Source organism: Globicephala melas, chromosome 5 (assembly GCF_963455315.2).
Source record: "Globicephala melas chromosome 5, mGloMel1.2, whole genome shotgun sequence".
Taxonomy (NCBI): domain Eukaryota; kingdom Metazoa; phylum Chordata; class Mammalia; order Artiodactyla; family Delphinidae; genus Globicephala; species Globicephala melas.
The window spans coordinates 127447635-127460857 of NC_083318.1; the positions used below are offsets into that span (position 1 = coordinate 127447635).

At 33.7% G+C, this 13223-nt stretch overlaps 1 protein-coding gene across 3 annotated transcripts in view; it reads right to left on the reverse strand.

Moving 5' to 3' along the window:
- The window catches only part of GRID2 (glutamate ionotropic receptor delta type subunit 2), a 1390615-nt gene that overhangs the window by 274893 nt on the left and 1102499 nt on the right, over positions 1-13223 (reverse strand). For all 3 annotated transcript variants that reach the window (XM_060299788.1, XM_060299787.1, XM_030865662.2), the window contains one exon: positions 2381-2519. In XM_060299788.1, coding sequence (XP_060155771.1) covers positions 2381-2519 — 139 coding nt within the window. The remainder of the gene's footprint in view (positions 1-2380; positions 2520-13223) is intronic.

Here is a 13223-nt window from a genome sequence, read left to right on the forward strand (position 1 = left end):
ATGAATTGGTATTGGATTGATGTAGGTTAAATTTCCAGCTCTGACACTATTCACTGTGTGCTAGTGAGCAGTTAACTTCCAAGTTTCTGTTTCTTGATCTACAAAGTAGGAATCATAGTAGTAGGTGTATTATTAGGGTAATTTTGAGTAATAAAGGGGATATATATATATATATATATATATATATATATATATGCTTGATAAATTCATAATAAATTCTCAGTGAATAATACCCATAATTTTTATTATTTATGATTGTCACATGCTACATAAAATCAGTTATTTAAAATGTTTTTATTCATTTATTTTAAAATGTTTCAAAGTCAGATCTGAGCTACATAGTAAAAACCTATATACTTTAAGTACTCTTAAAATATAACATGTAAAACAAAGTTGACAAGAAGTATATTAGTGAGATTAAAATGCTCCATTTTAATTTTTTAAAACTATTTTTCTTAATGTGATTTCCATTGACTGGTCTGGCAAGCAGTCTTACCCTGAGTGGCAAGTATCAATTATAGACATAATTAGCTCATGCTGGGATATACGCCTAGAGAATCGACCCAACACAAAAATCTCCTAACTTTTGATACCTTATTTCCTCAGACAAATTGAGGATTTGAATAATGTCATCCTTTACATCACTATACTTAGCAATGAATGAGGCTATGACACATCCTTTATAAAGTTCCCTAAAAAGCAACTAGCCATACAAATGTACAAGGGTGTGGAACGGGGACTAGTGTGGCATAGTTAGAACATAGATTCAGGAATGAGACAGATTTAAGGTCTGGTCTTTAATCAATCACTTATTAGCTGCATGATTTGAGGCAAGTTACTTATCTTTTCAACTTCAGTTGTAAAATGGGTTATTAGTAAGTAGTATGCATTCCAGAAGATGGTTGTAAGTATTAAATAAGCCAATGCACGTCAAACATCCAGTACAAAGTCTGGCATCTTGTGAGTGCTCAATAAATGTTAATTATTATTTGCACAATTTTACTAATTCATTGATTTCTTGGGCTGGGACATTGTAATCATTTTCATTATTGCTTAAAATAGGACTCTGATGGGGTCATGAGCTTAAATTTTCCATGAGCTTCACTCTGGATCACTTATAACTTATGCCACATGTAGAACTGGCTGCAAGGGTAGTAAGTTAAAAGGATATGAAGGTTCTGCACCAAAGAAATAACTGGGAAAACAACTTAAGACTGATGAGAGAAGTTGGGAACATCATTTTCATAAATGAATGAAATAATTGACTATTAGTAGCTGAATTTTGAGGTTTCAATTTATATACACAAGCAGTTGAAGAAAATACCCTATTTCTTTTTAGATCATTAATTCTTGACTTTATTTTAGTATTGTGCTATAATAATTTTGCAACTACTAATGGAATTCATTTACATACTATTTTAAAGGCAAGAAGAATTCAAGTTTTCTCTTAAGGATGAAGTAAATCCCTAATTAATTCCTTGACAAAGTTAATTATTCTAATCTTGAACTGTCAACTTTGTTGAGAAATAAATGTTTTTTAACTTTACGAAAGTTCAAACTACCTTGATTTTGGATTAATAAAATTTTCAGAGAAATTTTTCGTAAAACAATATACAGAACACTATGTTCTAATAAGGCAGAAGCTGTACTGTGGCACTGACCTGACCTTATGGTATGAAACCACATAAAGAAAAACTGGCCACGGTAAATCAAAGGCCTTTGGAGTCTCAGGGCTCATGGGAAAGTCATTTGTGAAATGAAGCACTGACTTAGGTAGCTTTCAGGATTCAAAAGTACAGTATAGTTAACGGCAATTTACCACCACTGCAGCTGGAAAAACAGCAGCAATAATACTCACGTTAGCTATAATGCAATGAAGAGACAGAATGTGGTTTTACCTCTTGAAAGCTATTCTCATTCTCTCTCTCTCTCTCTCTCCTTCTCCCTACCTATCACCTATCTATCAATCATCCAGTGTCTACCTAACTATTTACTCAGACAGTGCATAATGGGACAGACTCAAGGCAAAGACTGAGCATCTCAAACTTGAAATATATATATTTTAGTATGTATCCTTTTCCTTCTTTTTAATAATATTGCCCACAGTCATATTTTACAGAGGTTAAAATTCTGAATATGTGTTATCCTTCCAGGAAAATGTGGGAAGCAATGTCCAAATTATACCCAGAATTTTATTGTATAAAGAATGCTGTACCACAACTGTACTTTCAGGAGTTGGACTATGTTGTGATGTCTGCACATCACAAAATTAAGCCTTTACTCAAAAGGAAGTTGTAAATATATTAACAGACATCACATAGCTTTGGCCACGCCTGTCATTTCTCATGCTTTGTATCAAGTGGAATCTTTGTCTACTTACTGGATGGAGCTTTCAATGCGGGTGATAGTGAGGAAAGCAGCAAGGTTTGCTGTGTAAGATGAGATGACAATCAAAGCAAATAGCCACCAAGCCCCCATCATCATTCGGGTAGCCAGAGTTGTGTATGGGACTTCCCCACCTGTGGAAAGAGGCAAAGAGAATAAAAGAACATCAACAAGTCTTTATTTAGAATCTGAAGTCATACACATTCAAGAGCAAGTTAAATTTTAAGTAATGAGAAATCTTTCACATAACATCAGCATGGATCTCTGTATTTTGCTTACGTTCATCACTTCATATTTGAATCTGGTTTATGAGATTATGTGAGACTCAGTCAAATAGAAGCATGATAAATATTTAGTATAACATGTTTAAATGATATTTCTTCCAGCTTGTTCTTCAACCCTAGAATTACCCTCTTATTACAACCTCAGATATACACTTTATATCCAAGGGCTTGACTATTTACTAGTTAGGAGATATTAATACTATTATGCTTATATTTAACATAACTTTTCAGATTTCTAGTTTAATAAATAATATTAAAAGATTACTTTTTGTTAAATTCCCTAGAATCATAGGTTATTAATAATCTTGGGAGAACACATATGACTATTGGTTTCAGCATCATCACATGTGTTTTGATCTACTCCTAACTGACTCACCACTCTTTTGTAATCTTGTTGTAGAATCTTCTTCTCCATCTTCTAAATGTTGGTGTGTCCTTGGGCTCAGTCTCTAAACTGTTTCTGTTCTGTCCGCATTCCAACCGCAGCTAATCTCAAGTCCCCTGATGTTGAATATTATCTACAGTATACTTTGATGACTCTCAGATTTATATTTCAAGCTTTACTCTCTCTAGAGAGCTACAGATAAATGCCTACATAATTTCCACTTGGAATTTAATGGGCATCTGAAATTTATCACATCTGAATCAGAACACTTTATTTTCACTCTTGAATGAACACCCCAGTCTACACTATTTCAGGGAATAGCACCACTCTTCACTCTATTTCTCAGACCAAATACTTAGAAACTTTCCAACATCCTATCTGGTAGCAAATCCTGTCACCTTTATCTTCAAACCACATACCAAATCCTACCTCATCTCCTCACTTCCAGTGCTATCACATCTTCTTTTGACTGTACTACTAAACCACTTAAATGGTTTACTTGTTTACATTCTATGCACTACCACTCCTAAGTCTATCTCGATGGTGCTCTTTGAAAATGAAAATGAAATCGTGATATTCCTCTGATCAAAACTTCCAATGGACTCCTGTCACTCTCAGAGAAAAACAAAGCAACCCCAAATCTCTACCAAGGCCTATCAGGTCCTACATGAACTGATCTCACGTCAGTTTCCTGACTTGCATTTTTCCACCCTCTCAACGGCCTTCTTGCAATTTCTTGCATGGAGTTACGCTGATTTCTGTCCTAGGGTCTTTGTACTTGCAATTTTTCTGCCTGGAATTCTCTGCTCTTTAATTTAAAAATGACCTTCCCTTTAATTTTTTTAAGTTTCTCCTCAGATGATACTTCCTCACAAATACGTATTTCCATTCTATCTAAAATAATTTCTCACAACCTCATTCTTTCAGTCACTGTATTTTTTAAAAATCGTAATTTATCATATATTTTATATATTTTTGGTTTTTTCCTCTTCCTTATTGTCTAGTTTCTAACACAGAAACAGTTCTTGCCCCCTTTTAGGTGGGTAAATATTTGTTAAATGAATATATGTTTTGTATGGAGTTAATAATCCTTTTAAAATAAATTAGGTTTATGCTAAGAGTAAAAATAAATTAAAGAGATATAATACTACATTTGCCTAGGTACATCAATATGTGAATGGCTCAACAAGATTCAATTAATTATCATATCAGGCAGATTTTTATGCCAACCACTAATTCTCACTATGCAATATTTCTAAACTGTCAGTGTAGTACAAACATACCCTTTGGGTATGACCTGAGCTATTTTCCTGATGTAATATACTCAGAATAGGCTAACCTCTGATATCTGGAACACGTTTTTTCAAAAGTAGTTATAATGCATTTTGGATATTTTCTTCTTCAAAGCAAAGGAAATATTCACTCAGCTTTTAAAAGATGAAAGTACAATAAAATATTCATTTTTAAACCAAATGGGGACTTCCTAGACAAAAAGATTAATTGAAAAAAAATAAGATATGAACAAGATGATAGCTAAAGACTGAAAGATGTTAATAAGTATAACAAAAGTAGAATAGTAAATTCATGACTGAAAAGCCTAATTGAAGGTTTGTGTCCATGAAGTCTTTACCCTTGGTAGAGTCGTTATCACCCATAAGAAAGAATACTTGCTGAGCTTTCTTTATCTGTGGCATAAAGCCTGAAACTTGGGGAATTCAAATATTCTTGTGGAGTCCAAATAAAATGACATTTTATTTGATATCTGCACTTAGAAATCAAATATTAAAAGTAAAGGGAATCTTGACTTCTAATTCTGGTAATTCAAGACAATCCTCTCACTGATGGCAACTAGAAAAAATGAACATATAATGCATTGGAGAGCAGTAAGAAACTAGAAGATCAAGATCCTGAAGAAGATAACTCAGAAATGCGACTGGTATTTAGGACTGCTTTTTCCTGAGGGGATAAATGCCAATTTAACAACAGGAAGATAAGAAACTGAGATGTTGAGCAATGTTTTGAAAGCCTTCAAAGTCAGGTGGCTATAAAAATTAAGGCCCAGGCCTTGCCAAATGGGGGTGGGACTAAGAAAACCAGAAAATCCTCATATGCTTGGAAATCAACAATTACAATTCTATTAGGGCCATGGGTCAAAGAAAAATCACAAGAGAAATAAAAAGTATTTTTAAGTTGATGAAAATAAAAATACTCCATATCAAAATTTCACAAGTTTTGATAGCTGATAGGATGTAGCTAAATTTGTGTTTAAAGGGAAATTCATAACTTATATAAGAAGTCTGAAAATCAATGAGCTATTCATCAATTTCAGGAAGTTAAAAAAAACCTGGCAAGCTAAACCCAAAGAACATAGAAGGAAGGACATAATAAATATAAGAGCGAAAATTAGTAAACTAGATAAAAAATAAAATAGAGAATGTTGATCCAACAGAAGTTTGGGCCTTTGAAAATACCTATAAAAAGCTCTCAAGACTGATCAAGAAAATAAGTAAAGGCACAAAAAAATACAATAATAGGAGTTAAAAGGGCATATTGTTACAGATGTTTCAGATATTAGAAGGATAAAAGAGGAGGATCTTATGTACAGTTCTATGCCAATTAATTTGAAAATTGAGATGACATGGACAAATTTGTAGAAAAACTGCCACCAAAAGAAATAGAAAATTTTAATGATCTTATAAGTATTAAAGACTTTGAATCCACAATTAAAACTTACCCACCAAAAAATTCAAGACCAGTGGGCTTTCTGGGAAAAAACCTACCAGATGTTTTATCAATAATTAAGTATAATTTTACACAAACTCTTTCTGAGGTTAGAAAAAAGCAAGACAACATTCCATACATTTTATAAAGAAGGCACAACTTTGATAACAAAATCTGAAAATGTCATTCCAGGAAAGGAAAATTAATGGCCAGTCTTTCATATGATAGTAGATTAAAAAAAAGACTTACATAAATTAGTAAACTGAAAATTGCAAAAAATAAATAAGCATGCTGGGTTTATTATATGAAAGCAAGGGTTGGTTTGGCATTTAAAAATAAATCATTAAAATTCACTAAATTAGCACTATAAAGGAGAAAAGTCCTATAATCATCTTGGCTGAAACAGAAAAGGCACAGATAAAATTCAACATCCAGTCATAAAAAAATTGAAAACCTAGAAATTCTCCAGCAAACTAGAAATAAAAAAAACACACTTAGTCTCACAAGAGTATTTTCAGGAAGCCTCCAGCAAATGTTCATACTTACTAACAAAATAAGCATTTTTAAAGACTATCTTAAAGGCTACAAGTTGTTACCACTTCTATTCAATATTTAATTGTAGCTACTAAACAGTGTAGTACAATAAGCAAAAACAATAAATACAAAGAAAGAAAAAAATACTAAAAAATTGGAAAGAGTGAAAAAAGTTATGGGTTAGAGATGATATGAATATGTATGTAGAAAATCTAAGAGAATATGGAATAAATTACTAAAATTAATGTTAGTTTACTATGGTACAGAGTCAATCTTCAAAAATAATCAGATATGCTTATAGCAGTAACAAACATTTAAGACATGAAATTAAAAAATATACACCATTTGCAATAGCACTAAAAATATCAAATATCTAGAAATAAAGATGTGTAAGATCTCTACATGAAAATGTATAAAACTTTTTTGAGTGCAGTAAAAGAAGGTTAAATAAATAAATAGATATATCATGTTTATTGATCAAAGACTCAATATTATAAAGATATAAATTTTTCTCAAACTGATCTATAGATTCCATGAATTACCAATCAAAATCTCAAGTTCTCTGCATGTGTGCGTGTGTGTGTGTGTGTGTATGTATGTATGTGTGTGTGAGAGAGACAGAGAGGGAATGTATGTGTGTGTTTGTGAAAAGCTAAATGTAAAATCTGTAGAAAATTCCAAAAGAACAATAATAGCTAAGACGGTGTTCAAGAAGAAGATTGGTTCTAGTTGACTGTAGCTTTATATAGTAATTAAGATAGTATGATATTTGTCCAAGGATAGACCAAATCAATGAAAATTATTCATGTGTACATAGACAATTTATGCCCAGCTGGCACTGCAGTACTATACAGACAGGGAGGTCATTTCAGTAAGTACTACTAGGTCAACCTGGATATATATATGAAAAATAATGAAACTTGTCTCCTAACTGATAATACATACAAAAATCAATACCAAGTGCCTTACATATGTAAATATAAAATATAAACAATAAAGCTTCTAGAAAAGAATATAAGAGAATATATCCAACATATCCACAAGATTGGGTACTGAAAGACTTTTTCTGAACAGAGCACAGAATGCATTAGCAAAAAGCAAAAAACCTGAGCTGAGCCAGGGCCAGCTCCTCCCCCCAGGGCTCTGTAGCCATGTCATTGACCAGCCCTGCCTACCAGTGTACTATAGCAGTAGCTGTGGCCCTACCACAACATGAAGGTGCATGCAGCCCCAATAGGGACACCCCCTGAGCACCGAGCTCCAGTGGCCAGGCAGGATTGTGCCTCTGAGTCCCATAGAACATCTCCTACATAAGGCCATTCCTTCAAGACTGGGAGAGGTACCTGACTTAACTAATAAAGAGAAACACAGAGAATTAATCAAAATGAGGAGACAGAATAAGAACTAAATGAAATGGAGATAAGCAATATACCTGATAAAGAGTTCAAAGTAATGGTAATAAAGATGCTCACTGAACCTGGAAGAAGTACAGATGAACACAGTGAGAACTTCAACTAAGAGAAAATGTAAGAAAGTACCAAACAAAAATTGTAACTGAAATGAAAAATATACTAGTGGTGTTTATAGAAGACTGGATGAGGTAGAAGAATGAATCAGTGAGCTGGAAGACAAAGCAATGGAAATCCCCCAGACAGAGCAGCGAAATGAAAAAAAAAAAAACACAACAATTTTAAAAAAAGTGAAGATACCTTAAGGGACCTTTGGGACAACACTGAGCATAATAACATCTGCATTGTAGAGATTTCAGAAGGAGAAGAGAGAGAGAAAGTTCCAGGAAAATTATATGAAGAAATAGTGGCTGAATTTCCCTCATCTGGGGAAGGAAACAGGCATCCAGGTCCAGGAATACCAGAGATGAACCCAGAAAAGACACACACCAAGACACATTATAATTAAAATGGTAAAAGTTAAAGACAAAGAGAGAATTCTAAAAGCATCAAGGAAAAAAACATTACATACACTGGAAACCCCATAAGGCTATCAACAGATTTTTTTTCAGTAGAAACTTCAAGCCAGAAAGGAACGGCATGACATATTAAAAGTGCTGAAAGGAAAAAAAAATACAACCAAGGATTCTCTACCCAGCAAATTATCATTTAGAATAGAAGGAGAGATTAAAGAGTTTCCCAAGTAAGCAAAAGCTAAATGAGTTAATTACCACTAAACTGGTCCTATAAGAAATGTTAAAGGGGCCTCTTCAAGGTAAAAAGAAATGGCATTAATTAATAATTTTAAAAAACATACAAAAGATTTCACTGGAAAATATAAATATATAATAAAGGTAGTGGATCAATCACTTGTAAAGCAAGCATGAACGTCAAAAAATAAAAGTAGTGAAATTAACTACAATTACAATAATTAGGTAAGGGATATATAAAATAAAAAGATATAAAGTGTCATCAAATTATAAAATGTGGTGGAAGGGGAGTAAAATGACAAAGCTTTGGAATGTATTCAAATTTAATTGTTAGCAACTTAAAAAGGACTGCTGTTTATATAGGATGTTATATGTGAACCTCACAGTAGCCACAAGGAAAAAACTTATAGTAAATATACAAAAGAAAATGAGAAAGGAATCTAACACAACACTAAAGGAAACCATGAAAACCCAAGGGAAGAAAGAAAAAGAAGAAACAGAGAGGAACTACGAAACCAGCTAGAAAACAACAGAATGGCAATAAGAACATACAGATCAATAGTTACTGTAAATGTAAAGGGACTAAATTCGCCAAACAAAGACGTAGAAAAACTTGAAATAGAACTACCATATGACCCAGTAATCCCACTAGTGGGCATATACCCTGAGAAAACCATAATTCAAAAAGAGTCATGTACCACAATATTCACTGCAGCACTATTTACAATAGCCAGGACATGGAAGTAACCTAAGTGTCCATCGACAGATGAATGGATAAAGAAGATGTGACACATATATACAATGGAATATTACTTAGCCATAAAAAGAAACGAAATTGAGTCATTTGTAGTGAGGTGGATGTCAAAAAGAAAAACAAATACCATATGCTAACACATATACTTGGAATCTAAAAAAAAATGGTTCTGAAGAACCTAGGGGCAGGACATGAATAAAGACACAGACGTAGAGAATGGACTTAAGGACACGGAGAGGGGGAAGGGTAAGCTGGGACGAAGTTAGAGAGGGCATGGACATATATACACTACCAAATGTAAAACAGATAGCTAGTGGGAAGCAGCTGCAGAGCACAGGGAGATCAGCTCAGTGCTTTGTGACCACCTAGAGGGGTGGGATAGGGAGGGTGGAGGGAGATGCGAGAGGGAGGGTAAGAGGATATATGTATACATATAGCTGATATACTTTTTTATACAGCAGAAACTAACACAACACTGTAAAGCAATTATACTCCAATAAAGATGTTAAATAAAAAAAAAATGGGCAGAGGATCTGAATAGATATTTTTTCCAAAGAAGACATACAGATGGCACAGAGGCACATGAAAGTATACCCAACATCACTAATTATTAGTGAAATGAAAATCAAACCCACTATGATATATTGCCTCCACCTGTTAAGATGGGTGTTATTAAAAAAAGAGAGAGAGAAAGAAAATATGCTTTGGTGAGGATGTGGAAAAAAGGGAACCCTTGTATGCTTTTGGTTCAAATGTAAATTTGTGCAGCCACTATGCAAAACCTATGGAGGTTCCTCAAAAAATTAAAATTGAACTGCCATGTGAACCAGTAATTCCTCCTCTGAGTATGTATCTGAAGGAAATGAAATATGCATCTCAAATAGAGAACTGCACTCCCATGTTCACTGAAGCATTATTCACAACTGCCAAGATATGGAAACAACTTAAATGTTCATCGGTAGATGCATGGATAAATAAAATGTGATATGTATTTAAAGACAAGCCACAGCAGAACACACACACACACACACACGAATATTATTCATCCACGAAAATGAGAATCCTGCCATATGTGACAACATGGATTTCCGTGAGGAAATCACGTTGAGTGAAATAAGCCAGCCACAGAAAAACAAATGCTGCATGATTTCACTTACATGTGCAATCTAAAATAATCAAATTCATAGAAGCAGAGAATAGAATGGTGGTGGTCAGGGGCTGGGGTGGGAAGTATGGGGGAAATGAGATGTTGGTCCAAGGGTGCAAAGTTTCATTTATGCACTATGAATAAGTTCTAGAGACCTAATGTACAGCATGGTGACAACAGTTAGCAAAACTGTATCATATACTTGATACTTGCTAAGAGGATAGATCTTGAATTAAATCTTCTCAACACACACACTGTAATTATGAAGAGGTTATAGACAAATTATTTAGCTTGATTATGGTGATCTTTTAACAGTGTATACAAATATTAAAACATCAAGTTGTGAATCTTAGTACAATTTTTATCAGTCAAATATATCTCAATAAATTTATTTCAAAATGAGGATAAAAAATGAAAAGATTGATAAATTTGACTATGGTAATACTTTGTAGTTCAAAACCCACCATGAAGAAAGTAAAGACAAGCCACAGTAGAACATATTTGCAATACTCATATCTAACAGAAATTTCATCAATGTATATTAACTTCTATAAATCAATAACAATAAAACAGACAATAACCAGAAAAATGGGCAAGAGGTTTCACAAAGGAAGATACCAAATGCCCATTAAATATGTGAAAAGGTGGCAACTTCATTAGTTATTAGGGGTACACAAACTAAAAAAAAAAAGAAATACCACTACATAGCCAACAGAATAATTGAAATAAGGAAATATCAAGTGTTGGCAAGGATGTAGAGCGACTAGAATCCTAGTAACCTGTTGATGAGATTATAAATTGGTTCACTCACTTTGACAAACAATTTGGCAGCATCTCTGAAAACTACCACACACATACCTTAAGACTCAGCAGTTCCACTCAGGTACATACCTCAAAGAGGAAAATGTGTACACTGAGACATGAACAGGAATCTCCAAAGCAACATTATTCATAATAGCCTCAAACTGGAAATAGCCTAAACACTCTTTGAGGATAAAGTGTATAAAGTATGGTGTGTATATATATATATATATATATATACACACACACACACATATGTATTCATATAGTGGGATATTATATAGCAATGAAAATGAACAGATTTCAGTTATATATAACACCATGAATGGACTTCACAAACTAAATTTCTGAGTAAAAGAATGCACACTGTATGATAACTGCTCTAAAACAGGCAACATGAATGGTAGTGTTGATAATCTCATGAGTGGTTACCTTTGGGGATATAGACTAATGGTTGAGGTGGGGAAATGGGGGCTGTGTCACGGGTAATGTTCTATCTTTTCCTGGGTGGCAATTACACTGGTGTTCCATTGTTGGTAATTCATTGAGCTGCACTTTTAAGTTTTGTGCACTTTTCTGTACTTACATCGTATCTCACAATTAAAAACAAGACCTAAATAAAAGAAGTACAAAGAAAAAAGGGTGAGTTTAATAAAGACCATTTTTCCCTTCCTTTGTTTTGTTTTTCTGTATCCACAATTTGAAAAAAAAATAGTATTTTCATAGATTCTGGATGCTAGAAGACAGGTAAAAGACAAAAAATTACCTGTTAAATTAAAAACACAGCCCCACATGGCTAAAAGCATAGCAGAAATTAGGCTGGCCATTCCTGACATTTCAGTGTGTGCAAAGGTCTGACTCTAGAGCTGGGCATTTTGATTCTTATAATCCCTGGTGAGTTTGAAGTCCCCCAATATCAGTCTGCAGAAGGATGTAGAATTTGTATTTTTTCAAAGTGACCCTTCTGCAGTAAGAGAAATATTTTTGACACAGATTTGCATTTTGATGTGACTGGTTTGCCACCTCAAAAAGTATATCAACTTTACTACTGTATATATTATCTTATTTATAAAGGTTGTTAAAGAAGTAAAATAATGTTTTTCCCTCAGGCAAGATTATAGAACTTGATAATTTCACCTGCGTCAGGCAAAAACTTGTTGCTCTAAGTCTTATTCTGTGTGAGTATATATGCATTTTTGTGTTTGTCTGAAAATATAGAAAAGTAATTGTTTAAGATTCTCCAATTTCGTTGCTTGGTAAATCAGCTTCTCATAGGTTTAATAACTCACAAAGTGTTTCTTATATAATCTGGGACCGTGTAATTTTTTTATGAAGTATGATTAAGAAAAAAATAGAAGAAAATTCATTATTCCCTTTCCTTATAAGCATTCCTGTTTCAGGAATTAGATCCTTATTGAAGCTAGGTTGCTAGCAAAATGGCTAAAGACACTTATAGCAAGGAGAAAATCTCCCATATTAGGGATGAATGAATATGTTCAAGTAAGCTGGTCAATTGGAGTGTCAGTAAATATTAGAACATTTTATACTTACAAAGTCACAATTTAGAAAATATGAAGAAGGATAATGTTGGCAATTAGCCACTGCCAAGGCGATGTTCTATTGATACATTTAAGGATGGGTGATAATGTACATATCTCCTAAATGCATAAGGTATGTCAGTCATATTTGACTGACTTCAATGAAGTCAATGACTTCAATGAACTTCCTTGAAGTTCATTCATAAATAGTCAAATTGAGAGCCTGGCTGCTACTAGATTTGTAAATGCTTTAATATTTTTTCTTTTGGTGGAGGGTATGGAGGTAATAAGGAGGAGAATGTGAGATACGTGTAAGGTTCGCAGTTGGCCACAGGTTAGTATGTCCACTGTCTGAGTAGGGCAGGCTTTCAATGAGGCATGTCTGTCACTGGTACAACAGATGGCTTTAGGTGGTAGGGGCGATAGCACAAAAACATATTGTGATCTGGTAAGGAAGTTATTCCATTTACAATTATCTTTCAGTATTTTCTTACAATGGCAAGAACAAAGCCTCAG